Source organism: Lontra canadensis, unplaced genomic scaffold, assembly GCF_010015895.1.
Source record: "Lontra canadensis isolate GAN:19392208 unplaced genomic scaffold, GSC_riverotter_1.0 scaffold98, whole genome shotgun sequence".
Lineage (NCBI taxonomy): Eukaryota > Metazoa > Chordata > Mammalia > Carnivora > Mustelidae > Lontra > Lontra canadensis.
The window spans coordinates 5615393-5640335 of record NW_022631092.1 but is presented as its reverse complement, the minus strand read 5'-3'; the positions used below and the strand labels follow the sequence as shown (position 1 = coordinate 5640335).

At 39.6% G+C, this 24943-nt stretch overlaps 1 protein-coding gene across 2 annotated transcripts in view; it reads right to left on the bottom strand.

The window, feature by feature from the left end:
- Positions 1 to 20951, bottom strand: part of RBM25 (RNA binding motif protein 25) — a 59101-nt gene extending 38150 nt beyond the window's left edge. Inside the window, exons 1-4 of one of the 2 annotated variants that reach the window (XM_032837461.1) lie at positions 20766 to 20951; positions 12074 to 12194; positions 4870 to 4919; positions 1880 to 2047 (exon numbers count right to left, since the gene is read on the bottom strand). In XM_032837461.1, coding sequence (XP_032693352.1) covers positions 1880 to 2047; positions 4870 to 4919; positions 12074 to 12179 — 324 coding nt within the window. In that variant the 5' untranslated portion in view covers positions 12180 to 12194; positions 20766 to 20951. Of the gene's footprint in view, positions 1 to 1879; positions 2048 to 4869; positions 4920 to 12073; positions 12195 to 12306; positions 12386 to 20765 lie in introns of those variants that run through there. The other variant, XM_032837460.1, reaches the window with a different exon arrangement.
- Between the last annotated feature and the right edge of the window lie 3992 nt (positions 20952 to 24943).

The window sequence follows — 24943 nt, the reverse complement described above, 5'->3', positions numbered from 1 at the left end:
GGAGAGTGCCTGCCGAGCAGGGGGCCCAAGGCGGAACTCAATTCTGGGACTCCAGGATCGTGACCTGAGCCGAAGGTAGATGCTTAACCAACTGGGCCACCCAGGTGCCCCTCTAAACATGTTTTTGTTTTTGTTTTTAAAAGGTTTTATTGATCTGACACAGAGAGAGAGAGTGCGCACACAAGTAGGCAGAGCGGCAGGCAGAGGGAGAGGGAGAAGCAGACTCTCCGCTGAGCAGGGAGCTGGATGCAGGGCTCGATCCCAGCCGAAGGCAGCCGCTTAACTGACTGAGCCACCCAGGCGCCCCTAAACATGTTTTAACACAAGGATCATACAACTTACAAAACAGAAATAGCAAGAAAATCAAGAAGGGAAAGACTTAAAAATAACTTCTCTAAAAAACAGTGGAGATTATGGAGAGAGGGAGTACCAACCAGTACTCTTGCTTTTCATTATAAAATCATTCAGTGTTATTCAGTTAATGCTCATTTGTCACCAAGGTAACAATTTTTCAATGAAGACAAAAAGGAAAACCACTGACTTCATGAACTCAAAAGAACTTATTGTTTATCCTCAGAATAAAAACCTTAAAAGTAATTAATTCCCCACTAAATGCTAAAATCTTTGTTTTAAAGGCTGCTGGGGAGAGACATGTAACAGGACACAACTCAAATGGTCTCAAAACATTAACCCAGAGGTTACTTATTAATGACAAAAGGAAACAAGGTAACCTCACAAGAGAGATGGGACCACCATGTATCTAAACTGAGCATTACCAAACACAGGACCAAGAGACACCATGTACCTCTAATTATGCTGCACTGAGGACATCACCCATGAACCATTCGAACAAAAAATGCTTACTCTGAATCTATGAGCAAATAGTCAAATTCAAATTGGGACACGCTGCAAAAGATCGGGACTCTTCAAAAAATGTTAATGTCATGAAAGTCATAAACAAAACAAGCAAAAAAAAAAAAAAAAAAGGCAGCACTTGGCTGGCTAAGTCATTAAGCCTCTGCCTTCAGCTCAGGTCATGATCCTGGGGTCCTGGGCTTGAGCCCCACATCGGGCTCCCTATTCTGCCGGAAGTCTGCTTCTCCCTCTCCCACTCACCCTGCTTGTGTTCCCTCTCTTGCTATTTCTCTGTCAAATAAATAAATAAAACATAAAAAAAAAAAAAAGGTATTCTGTATTACAGAAGTTGTCTAAAAAGGTATGACAATTTGGGGCGCCTGGGTGGCTCAGTGGGTTAAGCCGCTGCCTTCGGCTCAGGTCATGATCTCGGAGTCCTAGGATCGAGCCCCGCATCGGGCTCTCTGCTCGGCAGGGAGCCTGCTTCCTCCTCTCTCTCTGCCTGCCTCTCTGCCTGCTTGTAATCTCTCTCTCTGTCAAATAAATAAATAAAATCTTTAAAAAAAAAAAAAAAAAAATTAAAAAAAAAGGTATGACAATTCAACGCAATGTATAATCCTTGAATGAATCATAGAAAATAGGTATATTTAGTTAATAATACTGTATTGGGGGAAAAAAAGCAATACTGTATCCGCCTTAAATTTAAATGTGATGATGGTTTTATGATCATATAGGAGAATGTCCTTGGTCTTAAGAGACACGAGAAGTACTCAGAGATGGAAATGTCATGTCACAACTTACTCTCCAATTACTGAGGAAAAAAAGCTTGTGTGTGTGTGTGTGTGTGTGTAGAAAGCATGTGGCAAAAATGTGTTATAAGAATGTTCATTTTACTATTCATTCAACTTTTTTGCAGAACTGAAATTTTTCAAAATAATAAAATAATCAGAATCCTCTTCCTGTTTTTTCATAAATTTGAAATCTGTAACAATAAAATTTAAAAGGGAGAAACCGTTTAACTTACCGCAAGGAGCTGTCTTATAAGCATGTCTGAGGCTTTCTCAGAAATGTTGCCGACAAAAACTGTAGTAGTGGGACCACAATTTTCATCATTTTCTTTAGCCTTTAAGCCTGGGTGATCCTTTCTTGCTCCCAAATGCTTTCCGACCATGGACACAGTAGGTACTAAAACCTAGAATGAAAAAAAGCAATAAAATTGGAACTGGCAATTAAATTTCCTATCATGTTTAAAGTAACATGTTTTTAGTCTAAAAACAATTTTAAAGTACTAACTATATAGCACATTATTAAAGGTTCTATATATTTAATCTAAAGCTTCTATCATTTTTCATTAATGCAAATTTATTCATGACAAGTTCCACTATTAGATTACCTTTTATTCTTTTTTTTTTTTTCAACAAGATTTGAGAGCACACACACACAAGAGGGGGGAGTGACAGAGAGGGAGAGAGAATCTCAAGCAGACTCCCTCTGGAGCCCCGATGTGGGGCTAGCGACCCCTGAGATCCAACAACCCTGAGATCATGATCTAAGCCAAAATCAAGTCAGACGTTTAACCAACTGAGCTATCCAGGCACCCCAAATTACCTTTTGAAAACATCTTTGAAAAGAAAATAAAAATAACTTGGATGGAAATTTTTTAATATTTAAGACCTAATTCTAAAATGTCTAAGACAGGGGCACCTGGGTGGCTCAGTGGGTTAAAGCCTCTGCCTTCAGCTCAGGTCATGATCTCAGAGTCCTGGGATCAAGCCCCACATCGGGCTCTCTGCTCAGCAGGGAGCCTGCTTCCTCCTCTCTCTCTCTCTGCCTGCCTCTCTGCCTACTTGTAATCTCTGTCTGTCAAATAAATAAAATCTTAAAAAAAAATAAAAATAAAATAAAATGTCTAAGACATCATAAATCATTTAAAATTATCAGATATATCCAGGAGCTTCTTCACAACTTTACTCTGTACTAATATAGAAGCAAATTTCCAGGGCACCTGGCTGGCTCAGTCAGTTAGGTGTCTGACTCTTGATTTCAGCTCAGGTCATGACTTCAGGGTCCTGGGATACACCCTGCATCAGGCTCCCCGCTCAGCAGTCAGTCCACGTCTCCCCGCCCCCATCTCCTTCTGCCCCTCCCCCACTTGTGCTTGCTCTAAAATAAATAAGCCTCCCCAATTTTTTTAAGCGCAAATTTTAATTATCCCCCCAATCCTCTGACAGAGCATTTGAACACTCATAGCACTCTCCAACACTTAAATTTTACTTTTATCCGTTAATTACATTTTTATTTTCCCTTTATAACTTTCAACTTCCCAAAGGAAGGAATAATCCTACTCATTTTTTTTTTTATATTTTATTTATTTATTTGACAGACAGAGATCACAAGTAGGCAGAGAGAGAGGCGGAAGCAGGCTCCCCGCCGAGCAGAGAGCCCGATGCGGGGCTCGATACCAGGACCCTTGAGATCATGACCTGAGCCGAAGGCAGAGGCTTAACCCACGGAGCCACCCAGGCGCCCCAATCCTACTCATTTTTGTATCTGGAACTGAATTTAGCAAAACATGAACAGTAGGCACTGAATAAATAACGGTTAACTGAGGGAGCTCTTCCCAACCCCAAGTCCCACCTTTTCCTATACTGAAATGTAACAGAGTAAGAGTACCTGCCATGTAGAGGTTTCCCAAAACAGCCAAACAGTGGGTATCCAATGCCAGAAAAACTGGACTCCCCCTTGGTCTGCAGAACCATATTTTCTCAGTGGTCTGCCTCACAACAGATTCCTGTTTGCCCACAGAGTTACCATCTCCTTTTTAAAATGAGTAACACTCACTTTCCTCCCTCTTCAAAACCCATGGATAGAAAAACAATTAAAGTAATGAAATCTACGCCCCCCCAACAGTGGAATTCTAGACGAAGTTTGATACTCTACCACTTAACTCAAAGAAAAATCCTGGTTAAACAATAGTTAAGAGGATTATTATTCATTCATGTGTTACAGCTTAAAGTATACAAAAGCTTTGATGAATGTAAAGAATTAAGACTTAAGAAGACTGAATAATAGGGACACCTGGGTGGCTCAGTCAATTAGGAAGCTGCCTTCAGCTCATGTCATGATCCCAGGGTCCTGGGACCAGAGTCCCACATCAGGCTCCCTATCACAGAGCCTGCTTCTCCCTCTGCCTGCTTTTCCCCCTGCTTGTGTACTCTCTCTCTAATAAATAGAATCTTAAAAAAAAAAAAAAAAAACTGAATAATAGAACACTTTAGCAGAGTAAAGACTTCAAGAAAACTTTACAAAGCTTGAAGATATCATACCAGAGGACAGAAAAAAATAGTTTGGAAGAGGCTAAAAATTTAGGTATCTGAGAGAAAAGAATGGAATACATTCAACACAAATTTCACTTCAAAATTTAAGTTTCTGTAAGGATCATTTCTAGTCTTTTTTTCTTTTATGAGATTAAACGTGCCTTGATCACTCTATCTCCCAGGACCAAGATAAGAATAGGGAATGATGAAAGACCCAATGACCTAAATCTAATATAACAAGTATAAGAAGAGTCTAGAGAATATAAGGTAAATCATTAACTGTTTAGGGACCCTATTTTAAAGGCAATTGCATAATATGCATAGCTGAGTGAAAATGATACTCAAGTAGTATGATATACATGCTCTCCCTATTATTCTTCTAAATACTAAAAATAATTTATTGGGTTTTTTGTTTGTTTGTTTTTTTTTAGCTTTAAATGCACTAACACATGTGGCACATGGGTGGCTTAGTCCTTAAGCATCTGCCTTCAGCTCAGGTCATGATCCCAGGGTCCTGGGACTGGACCCCACATCAGGCTCCTTGCTTGGCAGGAAGCCCGCTTCTCTCTCTCTCACTCCCCCTGCTTCTGTTCCCTCTCTTGCTGTGTCTCTGTCAAATAAATAAATACAACCTTTAAATAAATAAATGTAGTTAACACTACTGTATCTCCTTCTTCCTCCTTAAAATTATACTTACAGTTGGAGCAGGAGCCATAATGCTCATTGGTACAGGAATCATTGGGGTCCCTAAGAAAAAAGCACATTAAATCTTATGAATACAAGTAAATATGACTATATTCTATATTATATGGCACATAAATAGGTATCCTCACTCACAGTTAATTTATGTAGAAACATATGACTAATGAAAATTAGATTATTGATGAATGCCTTATTTTCAAAAGCAATGTGGTACAGGCTGGTCTATATAAACTTATACAACTAAAAGCAAGAAGACTACCACTACAGCATACTTCTGTCTCAGGAGTTTAAAAATCTGGACAGAGGGACGCCTGGGTGGCTCAGTGGGTTAAAGCCTCTGCCTTCGGCTCAGGTCATGGTCCCAGAGTCCTGGGATCGAGCCCCACATCGGGCTTCCTGCTCGGCGGGGAGCCTGCTTCCTCCCCTCTCTCTCTGCCTGCCTCTCTCTCTACTTGTGATCTCTCTGTCAAAATAAATAAATTAAAAATCTTTAAAAAAAAAAAAAAAAAAAAAATCTGGACAGATACTGATTCATGTTCATCCGATTCAGTACATCCTGAAAGCCAGTAATTTATGCAAATACAGATTCACTAATGAGTAAACACAGTATTAATGAATCCTTTAAAAGTTAAAAAAAAAAGTATCCAATAAGAAATTAATCTAGAAACCTTGAAAGAATCTTGTTATTGCTGTTTCTTTAATAAAAACAAAAATCAGGGTGCCTGGGTGACTCAATTGGTTAAGCAACTGCCCTCAGCTCAAGTTATGATCCTGGACTCCTGGGATCAAGTCCCTCATCAGGGTCCCTGCTCAGCAGGGAATCTGCTTCTCCCTCTGACACTCTTCCTTCTCACGCTCTCGCTCTCAAATAAATAAAATCTTTTTTAAAAATTTTTAAAATTCAAAAAAATTTTTAAAAAATGCAAAAAATATGACCAGTAATCTCAGTGTCAAAGAAAATCTCTAAGACAATCATCTGTTGGATGCACTGAGGGTTTAAGATGGGTCAATGGGGGACACCTGGGTGGCTCAATCGGTTAAACGGCTGCCTTCGGCTCAGGTCATGATCCCAGGGTCCTCGGATCCAGCCCCACATCGGGCTCCTTGCTCATCGAGGAGCCTGCTTCTCTCTGCCTCTGCCTACCACTCTACCTGCTTCTGCTCTCTCTCTCTCTCTGACAAAGAAATAAATATTTAAAATTAAAAAAAATAGAAGGGTCAATGGGCTAGTAATATCCACATTTTTGTTTTCAACTACACTGTTTACCAACCAGTGACTACTGTACTGAGTGTTCTTGTGTATATAACTAATGAAAACATCTTGCCATCTGAGCACTAAGAAGAACGCAATGAGGGAAAAATCAGTGAAAGATTTGTCTATTTTTCTAATATAAATTTTAAAATGCTTTTTTAAAAGTATATCTCTGGAAGTTCTGGAATTTCTCTTCAGTTCAAATTTAACTTCAATTTAAGAGAATTCTCCAGCTAAGACTGGTAATAAATTCTTAAACATTTAACATTATCCATTTATTTTCCAATAAAACTTTAATTAACTTGGGCACCTGGGTGGCTCAGTGGGTTTAAAGCCTCTGCCTTCGGTTCGGGTCGTGGTCTCAGGGTCCTGAGATCGAGCCCCGGGCTCTCTGCTTGGCAGGGAGCCTACTTCCTCCTCTCTCTCTCTCTCTCTGCCTGCCTCTCTGCCTACTTGTGATCTCTGTCTGTCAAATAAATAAATAAAATCTTTTAAAAAAATAAAATAAAAACTAAAACTTTAACTTTTAAATGAGAAAAATCAGGATTCTTAAACAATGTAGTCAATAGAATATTGCACAAAATAGAAAAAAGCACAGAGGTGCCTCGCTGGCTCAGTCAGAGAAGCCTGTGACTCTCCATCTCAGGGTCATGAGTTCGAGCCCCATGTCAGGTGTAAAGATTATTTAAATCTTTATAGGTGCAAAAATTATTTAAATCTTATCAGGTGTAAAAATTATTTAAATATTTACATAAACTTTTAAAAAAGAAAAGAAAAAGGACTTCAGAATCAAACCTGGGTACAACTTGGTTCTATCACATCTAACTATGCAATCTTGGGCAAGCTCTTTAAGCTGCAGTTTCCTCAATTTTCCCTGAGGTAATTTCTTTAGAGCACCTATGAGACTAACTAAGATTACTTATGTTTAGCACTTCAATACAATGGATGCTCAGAACTGTAATTCATCAATCCATGTATCTTAATTTTTCACTTTTAACTTTGCAAAACAAAAAAAAGTCCCTCCCCCCTTATCAACTGTAATCTAGATAGCACCTTTTCCACAGGTAAAAATTTCTACTAAAGAAAAATTCAGGGCACCTGGGTGGCTCAGTTAAGCAAATGCCTTTGGCTCAGGTCATGATCCCAGGATCCTGGGATGGAGTCCCACATCAGGCTCCCTGATCAGAGGAAACCTGTTTCTCCCTTTCCCTCTCCCTCTGCTGGTACACACATGTGCACTTTCTCTTTCTCTATCCCACTCTTAAATAAATAAATAAAACCTTCCAAAAAAATAAAAATAAAGAAAAATTCAGAAAAAGACAATGGGGAAATTTTTTTTTTCTTTAAGCAAGCTCTACACCCAACACGGGGCTCAAACTTACAACACTGAGATCAAGAGTTGCATGTTGTACAGACTGAGCCAGCCAGGCACACCACTGCTTTGTCCTTTTTAATACTAAAAGGTTTTTTTTTTTTAAGATTTTATTTGTTTGTCAGAGAGAGCGAGTGAGCACAAGCAGGGGGAGAAGCAGGCAGAGGGAGCCTGATGTGGAACTCGGTCCCAGGACCCTGGGATCATGACCTGAGCCAATGGCAAATGCTTTACCGACTGAGCCACCCAGGGGTCCTGACAGTTACTTAAAGTTTCACAGTTATGTTTCCTACCTCAATTTACTAATACCATACAATAGAGAATTCACAGTGGAAAATGTATTAGTACTCATTACAAAGATCTACACATGCTGAAGTGAAAGAAGCAAAAGTACATGGAGTGAACAGTGTAGTACTGGTTGAACTATTAAAAAAAGAGAAGTGGGGAAAGGGTAAACATAAGCAAACACACCAGGATATGTACAATGTGTCTCTGGACAGTTACACACTAGAAGCTGATAAGAAAGGCTATGTTTGGAGAAGGAAATTCTTAGGAACAGTATGGGAAAAAAAATTCCTTTTTCTATAAACATGTATTACGTTTTAGGGAAAATTTATAGTTCTTTTTCAAAGCGATTTTCTAATTTAACATAGAACGTGACCATCACGCTTAGAATTAATTGCACTAACAGGCAAAACAAGAAAATTATACATGAATGTGGGTATTATGGTCTTGAATTACTATCCTAGTTTACCATATTATTTCATTATTTACCTTTTAAAGTATTACTGCTACACACAGAATGCAGAATGAATTGCAACTAAGATCTGCTTTATCATCTAAATATACTTCCCTAAATAGAAATGATAGTGTATGCTGCTGTAAACAGATTCAGAATTAACAGGTTACCACGCTGAATAAATGCCCACATTAGTAAGGCACTGACCAACCAAGATGAGAAACTGACGATCTGCTTTCGGGGTCTGCTGTCCCATCTTAAAAAAACTATGCAGGCAACAGTCTTAAGAAAAACAGGTTTCATTCTTTTACTTCCATTTAACAACTTTCATCAGAAAATGTTAAATTTAGTGTTTGCTCTTTAAAAATTCAAACGACTTTAGGGGCGCCTGGGTGGCTCAGTGGGTTAAAGCCTCTGCCTTCCGCTCAGGTCATGATCTCGGGGTGCCGGCCCCGCATCGTGCTCTCTGCTCAGCAGGGAGCCTGCTTCCCTTCCTCTCTCTCTCTCTGCCTGCCTTTTTTCCTATTTGTGATCTCTGTCTGTCAAATAAATAAAGAGAATCTTATAAAAAAAATTCAAAAGACTTTAGAATCTTTTCTATAAAACCAACCAATCAAGAAGGAACTTAAGGCACTGCTTTTTCACTGTCACCTTTCCTGATTCTGAATAAGTGATTAAGTTCATTCCCAATCCCTTAAATTTCTTCACAAAGAAATAAAAAGTAAACTATTCTTCCCTATAAAACCGTAACATAAGGGTTTTGTTAAAAAAAAAAAAAAAGAAGTATCATGGTTACCAGTAAGGGCCCATAGATCTTCTTATGAGACTACAAATCTATGAACAAAATCAGGATATATGAACCGCCCCAAAATTGTTGCCCAAATGAAAATGGCTCTGGACACTATTGTTCCTATGTTACTAATCTGTTAGATGGTTGACAACTTTATTCAGTTTCTTGTTAACATTATTCTCTCAATCACCCTATTCACCAGAAATTCTTTTATACAGCACATTACAGTAGAGCTAAATTACTGACTAAAATTCAGCAACTGGTCCACGAAATACTAAACTGGTTTTAATTTAAAATTTTATTTTATTTTATTTAAATTTAAATACATATTTCAACCTATACTCCTGGCAGCAAGTGGAAACAAATACACATCCATAATTACCAAGGATATACAACGAGTTGCTTCAAGCATAAATGTCTTAAAAATTTGTACAAATATTGCATTCTATTCCATGATATATATGCGTAAGTATTTGTTCCAACTTTTAAAAGTATGGATTTACCCCCAAATTCCTGAAGTGTTAAATAATACTCCAGAAACACTGCCATGTTTATCTTGTGGCTTTTCACACCTACTCCAACACTGCCATACACTTGACCTAGGAGTAGGAGGGCCCCAAAACTGAGCCTCTAGAATATATGTGTTATGAATTAACAATCCATCTTAAGAGTCAACTTCAATGTACTGTTGATTTCTCAAGAATCAAGCTCTTTAGAAAAACACTATAATTTCAAATAGATCATCCAATGTTAAAAACAGATCTCTAATGTAAAGCTTTCCTCCAACAAAATATTTCTGGATGATTTACAGGAGCATTAACTGATTTCAGCCTGAATTACACAGGTTCTACACGGGGGAAGGGCTTAACATACAAATTAAGAGCTCTTAGATGTGGTCTTTTGGAAGGGAAATTGATTTTGTATAAAATGTTTTCAGTCCCACTAAAATATAAAAATATCTAACTACCACCCATAAACCTAAGGAAAAACCCTTGTTCTCCTAGGCCAAGCAATGTTAATTATGTACCGTAAGATAATGGTTCTCAAATGTGTGTCCTCTGAGCTATGCTTAAATAGATGTTTAGGAATCCCCTGTTAAAAACTGTTAACTTCTAAAAATAAAAATTCCTGAGACGCCTGTGTGGCTCAATCAGTTAAGCTAATGTCTTGGGCTCAGGTCATGATCTCAGCGTCCTGGGATCGAGCCCCGAATCAGGCTCCTTGCTCAGCAGGGAGTCTGCTTCTCTCTCTGCTCTGGCTGCTTGTGCAAATTCTCTCTCTCACACACAAATAAATAAAATCTTAAAAAAAAAAAAAAAATTCCTGGGCTCCAATATCTGAGGATCTGAATCTGTGGATTGGGAGTGGAACCTAAAATTTTTTTTTTTCCTGAGAGTTCTGGAGAAAGGAAGTTTTTATATGGTAATTTGGAAAGCTCTCCAAGATATATTGTCAAGCATAAAAAAGCAAGAGGCAGGGCACCTGGGTGGCTCAGTCAGTTAAGTGTCTAGCTTCAGCTTTGGTCATGATCCCAGGGTCCTGGGATCAAGCCCCACATGGGGCTCCCTGCTCAGTGGGAAGTCTGCTTCTCTCTCTACCCCTCCCCACTGCTCATAATCTCTCTCCCACATAAATTAAATAAAATCTTAAAAAAAAAAAAAAGAGGCAAAATACTGTGTGTGTATGTATACATAGATAGATGGATAGATATATACACACAGATAGATGCTGCTATACATCTGCATGAAAAGAAAAATGGGGGTTCCTGGGTGGCACAGTCCTTAAGCATCTGCCTTCAGCTCAGGTCATGATCCCAGAGTCCTGGACTTGAGCCCCACATTTGGCTCCCTAACTCTGCCAGAAGTCTGCTTCTCCCTCTCCACTCCCCCTTTCTCACTGTGTCGTTGAATAAATAAATAACCTCTTTTTTTTTTTATTTTCTTTATTTATTTGACAGAGAGAGATCACAAGTAGGCAGAGAGGCAGGCAGAGAGGGAGGAAGGGAAGCAGGCTCCCCACTGAGCAGAGAGCCCGATGAGGGGCTTGATCCCAGGACCCTGGCATCATGACCTGAGCCGAAGGTAGAGGCTTTAACCTACTGAGCCACCCAGGCACCCCTAAATAAATAAAATCTTAAAAAAAAAAAAAAAAAAAAAAAAAAAGGAAAGAAAAAAGTAAAACAGTGGATAAAAGTATACTTAGGGGCAGCCTGGGTGGCTCAGTAAGTTAAGCATCCAACTCTTAATTTAAGCTCAGGTTGTGATCTGAGGGTCATATAATCAAGCGCTGTGTGAGATTCTGCACTGGGTGTGGAACCTGCTTGGGATTCTCTCTCCCTCTGTCCCTCCCTCCCGGCTCACCTGCTCACATGCATGCACACTCTCCCTCTTTCTTTATGAGGGGGAAAAAAAAAAAAACACATACTTACAGCAGCTTGTAATGTACATTAAAAACTATCTGAAAGGATAAAGAAACCAATGAGCCTGTTTTGTTTCCCTCTTTTGCTAAGGGAATAGTAACAATGGTTATGTGGAAATATGAGCAAAATCTTTCACTGTATACCTTTTTAACTACTGAATCATACAAATTAGTATGTATTTATTGGAATACGCATTTCCTTTTTAAATAAAGGTGTTTTTGAAAAATCTTCACAGATAAATTTGATACTCAGCCAGATATGAAAAGTACTGTCACAGGAAAATAAGGTACCACATTTACAGAAGTGTGCTAACATCTTCACTCTAAAACACAGTCACGTACGTACTATTTTCCTAAAGTTAACAGTATAATGACAAAAGTACAGTTAAAAATAACAACAGTAGGGGCACCTGGGTGGCTCAGTGGGTTAAAGCCTCTGCCTTCAGCTCAGGTCCTGATCCCAGTGTCCTGGGATCAAGCCCCACATCGGGCTCTCAGCTCAGCGGGGAGCCTGCTTCCTCCTCTCTCTCTGCCTGCCTCTCTGCCTACTTGTGATCTCTGTCAAATAAATTAAAAAAACAAAAACAAAACAAAACAAAAAAAAACCCAACAGTATCCACAAACTTACCTGGAGGTACAGGTGGAGGAAAACCAGGAAACTGTGGGGGTGGGATCCCTGGTGGAAGTGCTGGGATTCCCATAGGAGGGCGATTCAAATGAGGGGGGAAGGACATTCTTACTGCAGCGGTCTAAAGAAAAAAATCATGACAAATCATTTTATTTGAAAACTTTGCAATTTGATATGCCTGGTTTGTTGGCCTTCATTTTTAGAGTATCTGCAAAATTCTAAAGTTTTCTTACCCAAAGGAGTTGGCAAAGACCCTCTTTTCTCTGTCTGTCCATTGAGAATTTTTAAAACTTAGATCTTTTCTAAAATAAGTTCCCAAAATGTACACGATCTAAATTCAGGATAGACTCCTACAATCATATGGGAATACATATAAAGGAAGAAAAAAATTTTGAGGTTCAGTTAATATCCAAAAACTAAATACCAAACATCAATGAATTTTTTTTTTTAAACCAAACTCAGAATCCAGGAAGATTATCTAACAGTTTTTTGCTTTAAATGTTCTGAGGCATTCATTTTTTTACATACATCAGCACCTTGAAAACTAAATGTACAAAGTTACACAGTATCTGTTGATTCAGTGTTGGCCAGTTCCTCAAGGACAAATGAATGTCTCAGTGAACTATAAACCTGAGAGAGAAGAAACCTCCTGACAGAAGGTCACATACTAACCCATACTAACCACTCAGATACAGAGAGAACATACAAATTGTGACAGTAAGAAAAATGTCCTAGTTTGTGGTAAACTTAAAAGCAAACCTCTTAACCATTCTTGAATGATATTCAATAAATGAATGAAATTCAAGAATCAGAAGCTAACTTTCTTTTTTAGAAGCTAATTTTTTTTTAATACAAGAATGCAGTGAACTGTTTCATTTGGTTTGTGATATTACTACTTAAATTTAATTTTGTCCTTTAAACAAATATAAATATTTAAGATTCCCCTACCACCAAATTTTATAGTTTCATCAACATATTTGAGTGTCCAAAACTATTAGAAAAAGTAAAAAAAAACTACATTAGGATGTCCTGGGAAGATTCCATGCACCAATTTTAAAAAGCGGCCAAAATAAGTGATTTCATACCAGTGATGGCATTAAATAGCAGTGATTTGATCAACAGGAGATTTATCTGTCAGACACTAGGAAAAACTCCCCCCACACTCTTTGTAACTGAAGGAGTCTAGAGTTGTTTGAAGCTTTTAAAGAACATCTGTCTCTACTATTTGTGTTTCATACATTGATTTACTCACCCTTCAGAAGAGAGAAGATAAAAAGTGCATGTCTTCCACTTCCTCGCCCCCTAATCCCAACAGTTTGGTATATATCGTTGTATTCTTCTAAATACCTTTCTATACACAAACTAATATATAATTATTTGTGTTTTTCTGCAAACAATATAATCATACTATATTGTTAGGTGCATTTCTCCCTCAATTATCATTAACATCTCTTCATATCAGTTCATTAACTTCTACTACTATAATACAGGCATATAATAATTATTTATTCAATATGGATGGTTGATTCAACATTTTGCCTCTTATAATGCTAAACATTCTTGGACATATAAATCTATGCACTGTGCAAGAAATTCTATTGTACAGATTAGTACTACATGTATCTACACTTTACCTCCAAGTCATCCTCCAAAGCTAGTGTACAAATCTGTATCCCCACCACCAATGTATGAGAATGCCCTTTGCTCAGATCCTCACCATTGCTAGAATAAATCAGTGTTTAAATTATAACAACCTAACAAGTAAAAAAAAAAAATGCTCTCACTTCGATGAACATTTCCTTAATCACTAAGGAGGTTGAGTATCTTTTTACCTGTTTATTAGACATTTCTTTAAAATGGTCTTAGAAAAGCATGTCCTTCAGACTCAGAGCTGTTCTTCCTCAGTGTTCTTTTGACTTAATTAGTTAGGATAATACAATATTCTATAAAATCTAAACTTCAATTTCAGAAAACACAGTACACTTAAAATACTTAGAAAGCTTTAAAATAAAATAAATTCCTAGGATTTCATACAATTAGAAAATAAGCCATTGCAAATACTTTAAAATATTAAGTATCAGCATAAATTAAAAAGGAAAAATGCATAAATTAAAAAGGAAAAATGCAACTAATTAATGACTGTGGAAGTGTTGAATTTTTAAATAATCTTTTTATAAAACTTTTTGCCCAAAAACAAAAACAAATATTCTATATAAAAGGGGCAGGAGTGTATCTCCTTTTAACAGAGGGCTACTGTCCTACTTACAGAAACTCTTCTATTATCATTATAATACTCTATCTCAGCACTTTCTTAGGAGGGCAGTTGATATTAATACCTGTTGAATAAATAAATCAATGAATGAATCAGTAAACCGATTTATTAAGAAGCTCCCATGTGCCAATACTATGCTAGCAATGACCCAGTGCCTAGCCTCAAAATGTTTACAAAGATTGGAGCATGAATTCATCTCCAGAATCATTTATTGTCAAATATTAGCTATAAGTATTATTTTTTAAGACCTATATTCTTGGTGTTTAAATTCTATTTCATGACTTTTAAATATATAATTCATTCTGTACAAATTAACCAGATTATGTCTTAGTTTATGCCAATATATCCATTCCACTCACTTCTAATTTTTGTGTTCTATGGCCCTTTCATTTAGCACCATTCACAACTTGCTTATTCACAGGCGAGCTTCATAAAGTGAAGGTATTCTTAGTAAGATAATGGTCCCTCCTGTGGCCAGAAAACTACAATTCTGGTGATCACTGATAAATATTAATGTTCATTTTAAACATCCTAAAATGAGAGTATCAATACTTTTTACAAAATGAACTTCTGTTTTCACATTGTGAAAATGAGAATAAACTTTTATAACCAAAAGCAAAGTTTATCAGTTTTTACCTACAGTTGATAAACAGTAATACTCTCACTACAAATTATACAGAGATTCAAAGTTGGTTAAGTACTTTGCAGAATAAAGTAGGGGAAAGACTAGGAACTACTAAAATATGGTGGTCAAGCCTCACCAAGAAGGTAGGCAAATTGAACAAAAGACTCCAAAGGGGCCTAGGCAGAAGCCTTGTATCTGAAGGTAATGGCCTTCCAAGCAAAGTAAACAGCAAATACAAAGAGCCTGAGGTGGGCATGGAGTGTTTATGGGAGGAAAGCAAGGCCAAGAGCTGGAACAGAGTAGTTCTGAGGGAAGTCAAAGATAAATGCCAACCAAGTATTACTTGGGGGAGGGGATTCAGAGAATGTAGTACTTTGTAGGCCACTGTAAAGGTTTTGATTTTTACTTTGAATGAGATGGAAAACATTTGAAAGACTTTTGACGTGACTTATATTTTAACAGTGTCACTGGCCACTGTGTTAAGACTGGAGAACAAAGGTAGAAGCAGGAGACTACTGACAATAACACAGTCCAGAGAGGATGGCCTGAAATAGGTGGAAGCGGTTAAAGTGTTAGATCCTGGATGCAGTACTTTGAAGGTAGCCAACTGCTGCTGAGGGGTCATGTGAGAGGTTTAAGAAAAGAAATGCAGGGGCGCCTGGGTGGCTCAGTGGGTTAAAGCCTCTGCCTTCGGCTCAGGTCATGGTCCCAGTGTCCTGGGATCGAGCCCCACATCGGGCTCTCTGCTCAGCAGGGAACCTGCCTCCTCCTCTCTCTCTCTGCCTGCCTCTCTGCTTACTTGTCATCTCTGTCAAATAAATAAATAAAATCTTTAAAAAAAAAAAAAAAAAAAGAAAAGAAATGCAAAGATTATTCTATTAGCACTGAAATGACTTAAATAACATTTAAAAATACTTGTATTTTTTCACTTTTTTCACTTTCACTTTGGAGTTGATTTCACTTTTAGAAGGCTCTAAGCATTTTTACCCAGTAGGTATGAAACCTTAAGGCCCAAAGTAACAAAAACAAGCACCTATGATGCAAGTGTTCCTTATCTCTAGCGTGGCACTGGTCATACAGGTTTATTATGCATTTGTCAAAATTAACTGAAATTAAAATGGTTAAAATGGGTGCATTATATTGCATGCAAATTTTATCTCAATAAATCTAGTCTCCTCCATCAAAAAAAAACTTAAAAAAAAAAAAAACCCTTGCAAATAAGATTTATCTTTACGACTCAAAATATGCAGGCATTCTGCATTTTTTTCCTCTTTACACTTTTAAATCACTCTTTTTTTCCTACACTACTTACTGCTTACAACCATTCCTCCATTGCACATTTATCCCAACAGAAAACAAATTATTTCACCAGGAATAGATACAGTGGCTAACCCCATCACGACACTGTGCCAAATTTCAAATGCTAAGAGGTGAATGAACCAACAGATTCTCCTTAGTAAATGAGTATACAACTCATTCATTCATTCAACAAATATCTATCTCCAATTTTATGTCAGGTTCTAAGTATTGGTTTCATTAGCTCTGAAAGAGCAAATTTAGGATATTATATAGTTACACAGCCAGCCCAGTGGCTCTACACTGAATATAAATGATCATGACTATAGAATGCATTGTTCACTTGTTTCCAGCCTGCAGGGTACAATGGCCTGACAAACCTGCCCCAGCCTAAGCAAAGCAAACCCTTCAAAACATCATTTCTTAAACTGAATTTCTACAGAAGTTAAGTCTTCAGGAAGTATTCCTAAGAAAAAGTGTTCCATGTCTCAAGAATGGGAAATGCTTGATTAACAAAAAATTTCTTCTGCAGGAAAACTTTTCAGAGATATGAAAATATTCAAGTCTCCAAAAAGGGAACTGATCTTTTTCTGAGATTTGCACTTAGCTGTTTTACCAACTTCAATGATTAAAAAGCAATACTACCTACAGAGAAAAATTAGTGGTAGACTGGAGCTGAGGTGGGAACAAGGAGTGGCGTGCAAAAAGGAAGAGAGGAATCCTTTTTGGGGTAACAGATGCACAACTCTAAACATTTATCAAAAAATCATCAAATTAGGGGCGCCTGGGTGGCTCAGTGGGTTAAAGCCTCTGCCTTCAGCTCAGGTCCTGATCCCAGGGTCCTGGGATCCAGCCCCCACATCCGGCTCTCTGCTCTGCAGGGAGCCTGTTTCCTTCTCTCTCTCTCTCTGCCTGCCTCTCTGCCTAGTTGTGATTTCTCTCTGTCAAATAAATATTTTTTTTTAAAAATCATCAAATTACATGTTACAAAGAGTGTATTTTGTGTGTTCACTACTCCTTAATAAAGTTGCTTTAAAAGGGGGGGGGGGGCGCCTGGGTGGCTCAGTGGGTTAAGGCCTCCGCCTTCAGCTCGGGTCATGGTCCCAAGGTTCTAGGATTGAGCCCTGCATCGAGTTCTCTGCTTGGCAGGGAGCCTGCTTCCCTTCCTCTCTCTCTGCCTGCTTGTGATCTCTGTCTGTCAAATAAATAAATAAAATCTTTAAAAAAAAAAAAAGCAAGGGGCGCCTGGGTGGCTCAGTGGGTTAAGCCTCTGCCTTCAGCTCAGGTCATGATCTCAGGGTCCTGGCATCACTCTCTGCTCAGCAGGGAGCCTGCTTCCCCACCCCACCTCTCTCTGCCTGCCTCTCCGGCCTACTTGTGATCTCTGTCAAACAAATAAGTAAAATCATTTAAAAAAAAAAAGAAAAGAAAAGCAATACCAACTCAGGGCAATTTCAGGCTAAATCCAATTAAGACCTGTAGATCAGAAAATACTGAATCAGTATTAATTTCCTGATTTTGTTCACTCTACTATTGTTAAATATGAAAATGTCTTTATTCTAGGAAATATACCTGAAGTGTTTAAGGACTAAGGGACACCTCATCTGCAGCTTACTAGTAAAACACTTCAGAAGAAAACTATGAAGAAAAAGGAGAGGATAAAGCAAATCTGTGAAATGTTATCATTTGGAGAATCTGGGTAAAAGGTATTTGAGAATTCTTTCCACTATTCTTCAAACTTATTTGAAGTTTGAAATCGTACTAGGTTTTAAAAAGTAGTATATCAACAATTCTGGTGGTGTAAATACCATGTTCTTTTCCGAAGTTTCAAAACTCAAAAAAAGGGTCAGAAAAAAGCTATTCAAAAACTTTAAGAGGGAACCAATCGAAACTCTTTTAGGAATGGCAGTGGTAGCTGTCAGAAAAGACTATCATAATTAAAATACACAGAATGTTTTTGTAAGATACTGAATGACTTAATGACTACTTTTGCTTCCAAAGCTACAAAATAGTCAATATAATTTTTCTTTAAACCATATGTAAATGAGAGAATTATATAGCTAACCTGTGACCCAAAAAGTTACTTGAAAATTCCAAACTCATAGTAGGTCTGAAATAGTTGACAATGTTAGAATGAACTCATCCTATTTTAAAAACATATTAAAGGGGCACCTGGGTGGCTCAGTGGGTATTCGGCTCAGGTCATGATCCCAGGATCCTGGGATCAAGCTCCACACCGGGCTCTCTGCCCAGTAGGGAGCCTGCTTCCCTTCCTCCCTCTCTGCCTGCCTCTCTGCCTACTTGTGATCTGTCAAATAAATAAATAAAATCTTTAAAATATATATATATTTTTTAAAGCCTTACCACAGTGGAATAAAGATAACAAACCACAAAATAAAAACACTTAACCCAAACTATTATTAATATATGGTGCCTTTTAACATTGGAAAAATAAAAACACTTTCGTCCTAGAAGTAGTTTGGAACCATACCTAAATAAATAAATAAATAAATAAGGGGAAAACTACACTGGGAATCCCAAATGGAAATTTGATAACCCCAAGGAGATGAGTTTTTTGTTGTTGTTGTTGTTTTGTTTTTTTAAGTAGGCGCCACACCAAGGGTGGAAAACGGGTTGAACTCACAACCCTGAGATCAAGACCTGAGCTGAGATCAAGAGCTGGATGGCTCAGGGAACCTGAGTGGCTCAGTTGGATAAGCATCTGGCTTTTGATTTCGGCTCAGGTCCTGATCTCAAGTCTTGAGACTCAGCCCCGAGGCAGGTTCCCTGCTCCACAGAAGTCTCTGCAAGGAGTCTGCTTGAGAGTTTCTCTGTCTCTCTCATAAATAATCTTAAAAAAAAAAAAAAAAGAGTTGGGACACAACTGACTGAGCCACCCAGGTGCCCCAAAAAGAGCAATTATTTAATGAAAATATTAACTAACATTTTAATTTGTTTACAAAAGTCTTCGACATATATTATCTCACTGAATCTCCAAAATTACTTGGCACAGATACATTATTCATTTACAGATGAAGATGCTACCCTGTCTAAGGGAAAACAGTAAGTGGGCGGGGACTCCCCACTATCCTGAAATTACCAATCCAAAGGCTGTTTTCATTGTATCACAATGCCTCTTTCCAGTAACAACATACCAAGAAGAAACTTCTTATTAAGGGTTAACTTTGATTTTATTTATAAAAACTTATTCAGAATACAGCAGAAGAAATGTTAAGAGTCCCCGCTCTGGCTCTTAAATAACAGTATCAGTTAACTTGGACTAAACACTATGTTACTTAGGCATTGCTCTAAGGATTTTAGGTATGTTTTTCTCAGTCCCCAAACACAATAACCTACGAAGCGGGTACTACTCTAATCCTCAATTTACAGATGAAGAAAACCAAGACTTTAAGAAACGTTAAATTAATTAGAACTGCATACTATCTGCTTGAATCATGAGGAAGCAATGACCAACTGGATGCCTTTCAAGGCCGCTGAAGGTTTTTGGATATCCTCGAAAAATTAAAGTCCCCAAAACAACATAAAAATCGTCTACTGCCAACTACCTAAATCAGGATACTTCATACTACAGCAGTCCGGTACAAGAGAGGTCCAATCTCTACCCTCCTTTTGGTCTGCTCCACTCTGCCCAGTACCAAAATGGCTTTTCCAAGGCCATACAAATCCACATTACATAACTTCAAAATAATCTTCATATTCCGAGATCTATTTCGGAAAATCGTATTTAAAAAGTACTCAAGACCAAAGAAGAGTAAGAAACAAGGAACACATTTTAATGTGGCACTTGGTCATAGCCTAGAATGAATGGGGATATAGTTTACTGCAACCTCCAGAGGAGGAAGGGGGCAGGACCACAATCCTCATGACAATCTCGAGAGAGCCAAGGGTGCTAAAAAAGGTGGGCCTTAGCTGAATTCGGGTTGGGGGAGTGAGGGAGTCCACTCGGTGGCGGGCTCTGGATGACGAAAGAGGAAAGGAAAGGAATCCGTTGGTGACCCGGCACCTCGCTAAAAAGGGTGGGTGCTCGATGGCTCGTAAGCAGAGCCTGGGGCAAGAGTGTCCTAGGCCCGGAAAATCCACAGTAGAGCTCCGCAAGCTCGGGTTAGAAAGGGGCCTCAGAGAAGGGCTCCGAAGGGGCCGACGGATCATTTTGTGGCAAACGTGGAGCCCAGAATGGGTCAAGGCGATTCACTCTGTGGCGGACCGTGGAGGGGAAAAGGAAAGTGGGCGACAATGCAAGGAGGAAAGCTCTGGCAGTAGGTCCGGCCTCCACGGGCTCCAGATGGGCCCACTGGTTTTCCAGGCCTTAGAGAAGTGAAGAAACCCAAGCCTCGTGCCCGTCCCCTCCCCCACCCCAACCCCCCCTTTACCCCCCAATCCCACCCCGGCCCTTTCGCAGCCTCCCTGGCTTCCCCTCCTCCCGCAACCGAGGTACCCGGTTTCCCGGTTCCCACACGCGTCCAGAGGCGTGAACTCACCTGCCGCTGAGGAAACGGTGCGGTCTTCGCGGTGTTCCGGGATCCAGGTTACCAGCGGGCTCCACCGGTTCGAGGTCTCTGCGCGCCGCTCGCCGGGAGTCTGGTTCCGAAGCGCCTGCTCGCACAGGCCGCAAACACAGCCGCGCTGCGCGGGGAGCTTCTGGAGGTCTTCCTCTTGCCCGGCGTGCACTGCGGCCGGAGAGAGTGAAGAGGAGAATCATAGAGAAGAACGCGTATAGATAGTCCTCTCTTTTGGCTCTGAATCACCACGCTGCGGCGCATAACCATAGAGAAGGAGCGCCTCGTGGGGACTAGAAAGGCTCGAGCTGTAAATTACGACCCACCCTGCCATTTTTGATTGGAGCTGATTAAATCTTATGACTACGAGACGCCATCTTGAGGTCAAGGTTCTGCTGCGCACGGCGCAAAGGCTGTTAGAAATGTCTTACCCTTTGTAGTGTGGGTCTCGGGGTTTACAGCCTTCCTCTGTGGCTCATTGAGGTTCGGCGTACTGCAGACCGGGCCTCACCTAACACCGCAGCGGAAACGGCGAGTGCTGACCTTTCCCTGGAAAACAGCTACCCTTGATACCAAGAACTGGCAAAGGGCGTGGTAGTTTCCAGTGCACGCGCACACCCCTTGTGCGCGCTGGTAGGGCCGAAGAGGTGGCTGAAGATACTTGAAATACCTAAAACGGCCTTTAAAAAAAAGTCTCACATAACTTTCATTCTGTAATATAAAGGAGCCGAAAAGATCATTTACTAGATGAACGGAAATAAAACGAGATTAATGGAAATAAACTAATCACAAATGGTTCTTCAATTTATGAACATTTAGGGGCGGTATCTTTTCCCAGGCCTTTGTTTCCCAACTCTTGCTTCTCGAAAGGCTTATCATTTTTTCAATATAAATGTTTTGTTTCCGGGTGCCTGGGTTGAAGGCACCTGGGTTGAAGCCTCTGCCTTAGGCTCAGGTCACAATCTCAAGGTCCTGGGGTCGAGCCCCACATCGGGCTCTCTGCTCAGCCGGGAGCCTGCTTCCCTTCCCCTCTGCCTGCCTCTCTGCCTACTTGTGATCTCTGTCAAATAAAATATTTTTTTAAAAAAATAATAAAAATTAAAAAAAATATATTGTTTCCCTGAGTGCCTGGTGCTGAGCTAAGTGCTTGGAGTATGAAGGTAAATGCAAGTGAGATTTTACCCTTGTTTGGGAAGAGCTGCAAACAATGCAGAACCGATGACAAACACACCATCGTGTATAAAATTGAAACATACACCCTTTCCTTATCTGCTTTTCCTACCGAATTTCACTCATTAGCACTTATCACTACTTACTGTACTATGGATTTTTTTTAAGATTTTTATTTATTTATTTGACAGAGATCACAAGTAGGCAGAGAGGCAGGCTCCCTGCTGAGCAAAAAAGCCCTATGGGGGACTCGATCTCAGGACCTAAGCGGAAGGCAGAGGCTTTAACCACTGAACCACCCAGGCACCCCCTATGTATTTTTCTTATTCTATGGTTTGTCTTTCCCTACTCCACTAGAATGTAAATTTTTAGGGATTGTCGTTCTTGTTCACTGCTGTATCGTAGTGCCTAGGACAAGGCCTGGTACGTAGCAAATGCTCAATAAATAATTGTTGAATTAAAGAAATCATTTTTTTTAAAGATTTTATTTATTTATTTGACAGACAGAGATCACAAGTAGACAGAGAGGCAGGCAGAGAGAGAGAGGGAAGCAGGCTCCCTGATGAGCAGAGAGCCCGATGCGGGACTCGATCCCAGGACCCTGAGATCATGACCTGAGCCGAAGGCAGCGGCTTAACCCACTGAGCCACCCAGGCGCCCCAAAGAAATCATTTTTGAGTACCAACAGAACATAAAATGCTGTGGGAGAATAATGGGAAAGGCTCTAACATTACTATCATTTGTAAAATTTACATCCACCTGTATTTCTTATTAGGCTTCCTTACCATTAAGTAGGGCTAATAATAGCTATTCCCCAGAGCTATTGCAAGAATTGAATTAACTGGGCGCCTGAGTGGCTCAGTTGGTTAAGCGACTGCCTTCAGCTCAGGTCATGATCCCAGAGTCCTGGGATCGAGTTCCGCATCGGGCTCCCTGGTGCCTGGGGAGTCTGCTCCCTCTGACCTTCTCTCCTCTCATACTCTCTCTTACTGTCTCTCTCTCAAATAAATAAATAAATAAATATCTTAAGGAAAAAAAAAAAGATGTGAAATATTAAAAAATGAATTAAATTAACTAATGCATGTGAAAGTACTTTGTTCAGTAAAATGCTAGTCAAATGCTAGTTACATTTTTCAAATAACAGATTATGAGGGCATCTGGGTGGCTCAGTTTGTTATGCAGCTGCCTTCTGTTCAGGTCGTGATCCCAGGGTCCTAGGGTTGAGCCCCCACATTGGGCTCCCTGCTCAGTGGGGAGCCTGGTTCTCCCTCTGCCTCTGCCACCCCCTGCTTGTGTTCTCTCTCTTGCTCTCTGTCAAATAAATAAATAAAATATTTAGGAAAAAAACAGGTTATGCCTATTTTTTACAACTACCAGCATGAACACAGAAATCCTTTCAAATTACTCTGTATCCCTTTCCTTTTTAGAAACATTGTATAGAAATTTGTGTATTACTTTTATAAAACAACAACAACAACAAAAAAGAGTTGTCTTAAGTTTGCTAGCTTTTTTGTAGTAGGCATTTGTTGCTTACATTGACCCTGCATCCATTCCCCCGTCTTTGGTAATGGCACTCCAAATTTCCTAAATGATCCTTCCACTACTCTAGATCTTTGTAGTTTGGGTGTAAACTCCTAACCCTAGCCAGACCCCTTAGAACACAGGGATAAAATTATAACTTAATCAGAGCCTGGTAATTGAGTATTTATGTTGTACCAGGTACTATTTTAAGTATCTTACAAATATCAGCAACTTTAAACCTCACAGCAACCCACCAAAGTAGGAACAGTTGTGGTATAGAAACTAAGGCTTAGAAAGGTTAAATAAGGGACACGTGGGTGGCTCAGTTGGTTAAGCATCTGCTATCCTGCATCTGGGCTTACTGCTCAGCAGGGAGTTCCCTCTGCCATTCCCCCTGCTTGTGCTCTCTCCCTGTGTCCAACAAATAAATAAAAATCTTAAATTAAAAAAAAAAAAAAAAAGAAGAAGAAGGTTGGATAAGTTGCCCAAAGTTATAAGAACAGTAAGTGTTGGAGCCAATCTGGTTCCTGATTCCAGGGTCTCAACCATTACACTCTGCTGCTTCATTTAGCAAGAATAATGCTAAAAGAGGTTGAGGGAGGGGACTCTTACTCACTTAAACTTCAAAATGGAAGGATTTAAACTTAGTAGTAGGGATAAGAATGAAACAATCACGGAAGAAAGCTGAGCTAAGAGAAGGTGAGAGATTTTTGACAATATCATTTGAGAACCCAGATTCAGCCATTCCTACTTATTTATTTATTTATTTATTTATTTTAAAGATTTTCAGGGGTGTCTGGGTGGCTCAGATGGTTAGGCATCAGCTTTCGGCTCAGGTCCTGATTCCAGGACCCCGGGATGGAGCCCCTCATCGAGGGGCTCCCTGCTTGGCAGGAAGCCTACTTCTCCCTCTTGCTCTACACTGTTTCCTCTGCTTATACTCACTCTCTGTCACATAAATAAATAAAATCTTTTAAAAAGAAATAAAAATAAAATGAAATAATAAAAAATAATAAATTAAAAAGATTTACAGAGAGAGCGCGAGCGCCTGCCGGATGATCAGTAGGGGAGGGGCTGAGGGACAGAATCTCCCAGCAGATGACCCCCTGCTGAGTGCATAGCCCAATCCACCCCCGGGCACTATCTCTTGATCCAGGAGATCCTGACTTAAGCCAAAACCGAGAGTAGGAGGCACAACCAACTAAGCCACCCAGGCACCCTAAGATTTGGTCATTCTTTTTTTTTTTCTTAAGATTTTATTTATTTATTTGACAGACACAGCGGGAGAGGGAACACAAGCAGAGGAAGTGAGAGAGGGAGCTTCCTGCTGAGCTGGGAGCCGGATGCGGGGCTCAATTCCAGGACCCTGGGACCACACCCTGAGCCAAAGGAAGACACCCAATGACTGAGCCACCCAGGCGCCCCAATTTGCCATTCTTGAAGCCATCATGTTTCTAGACTTCTCAGGA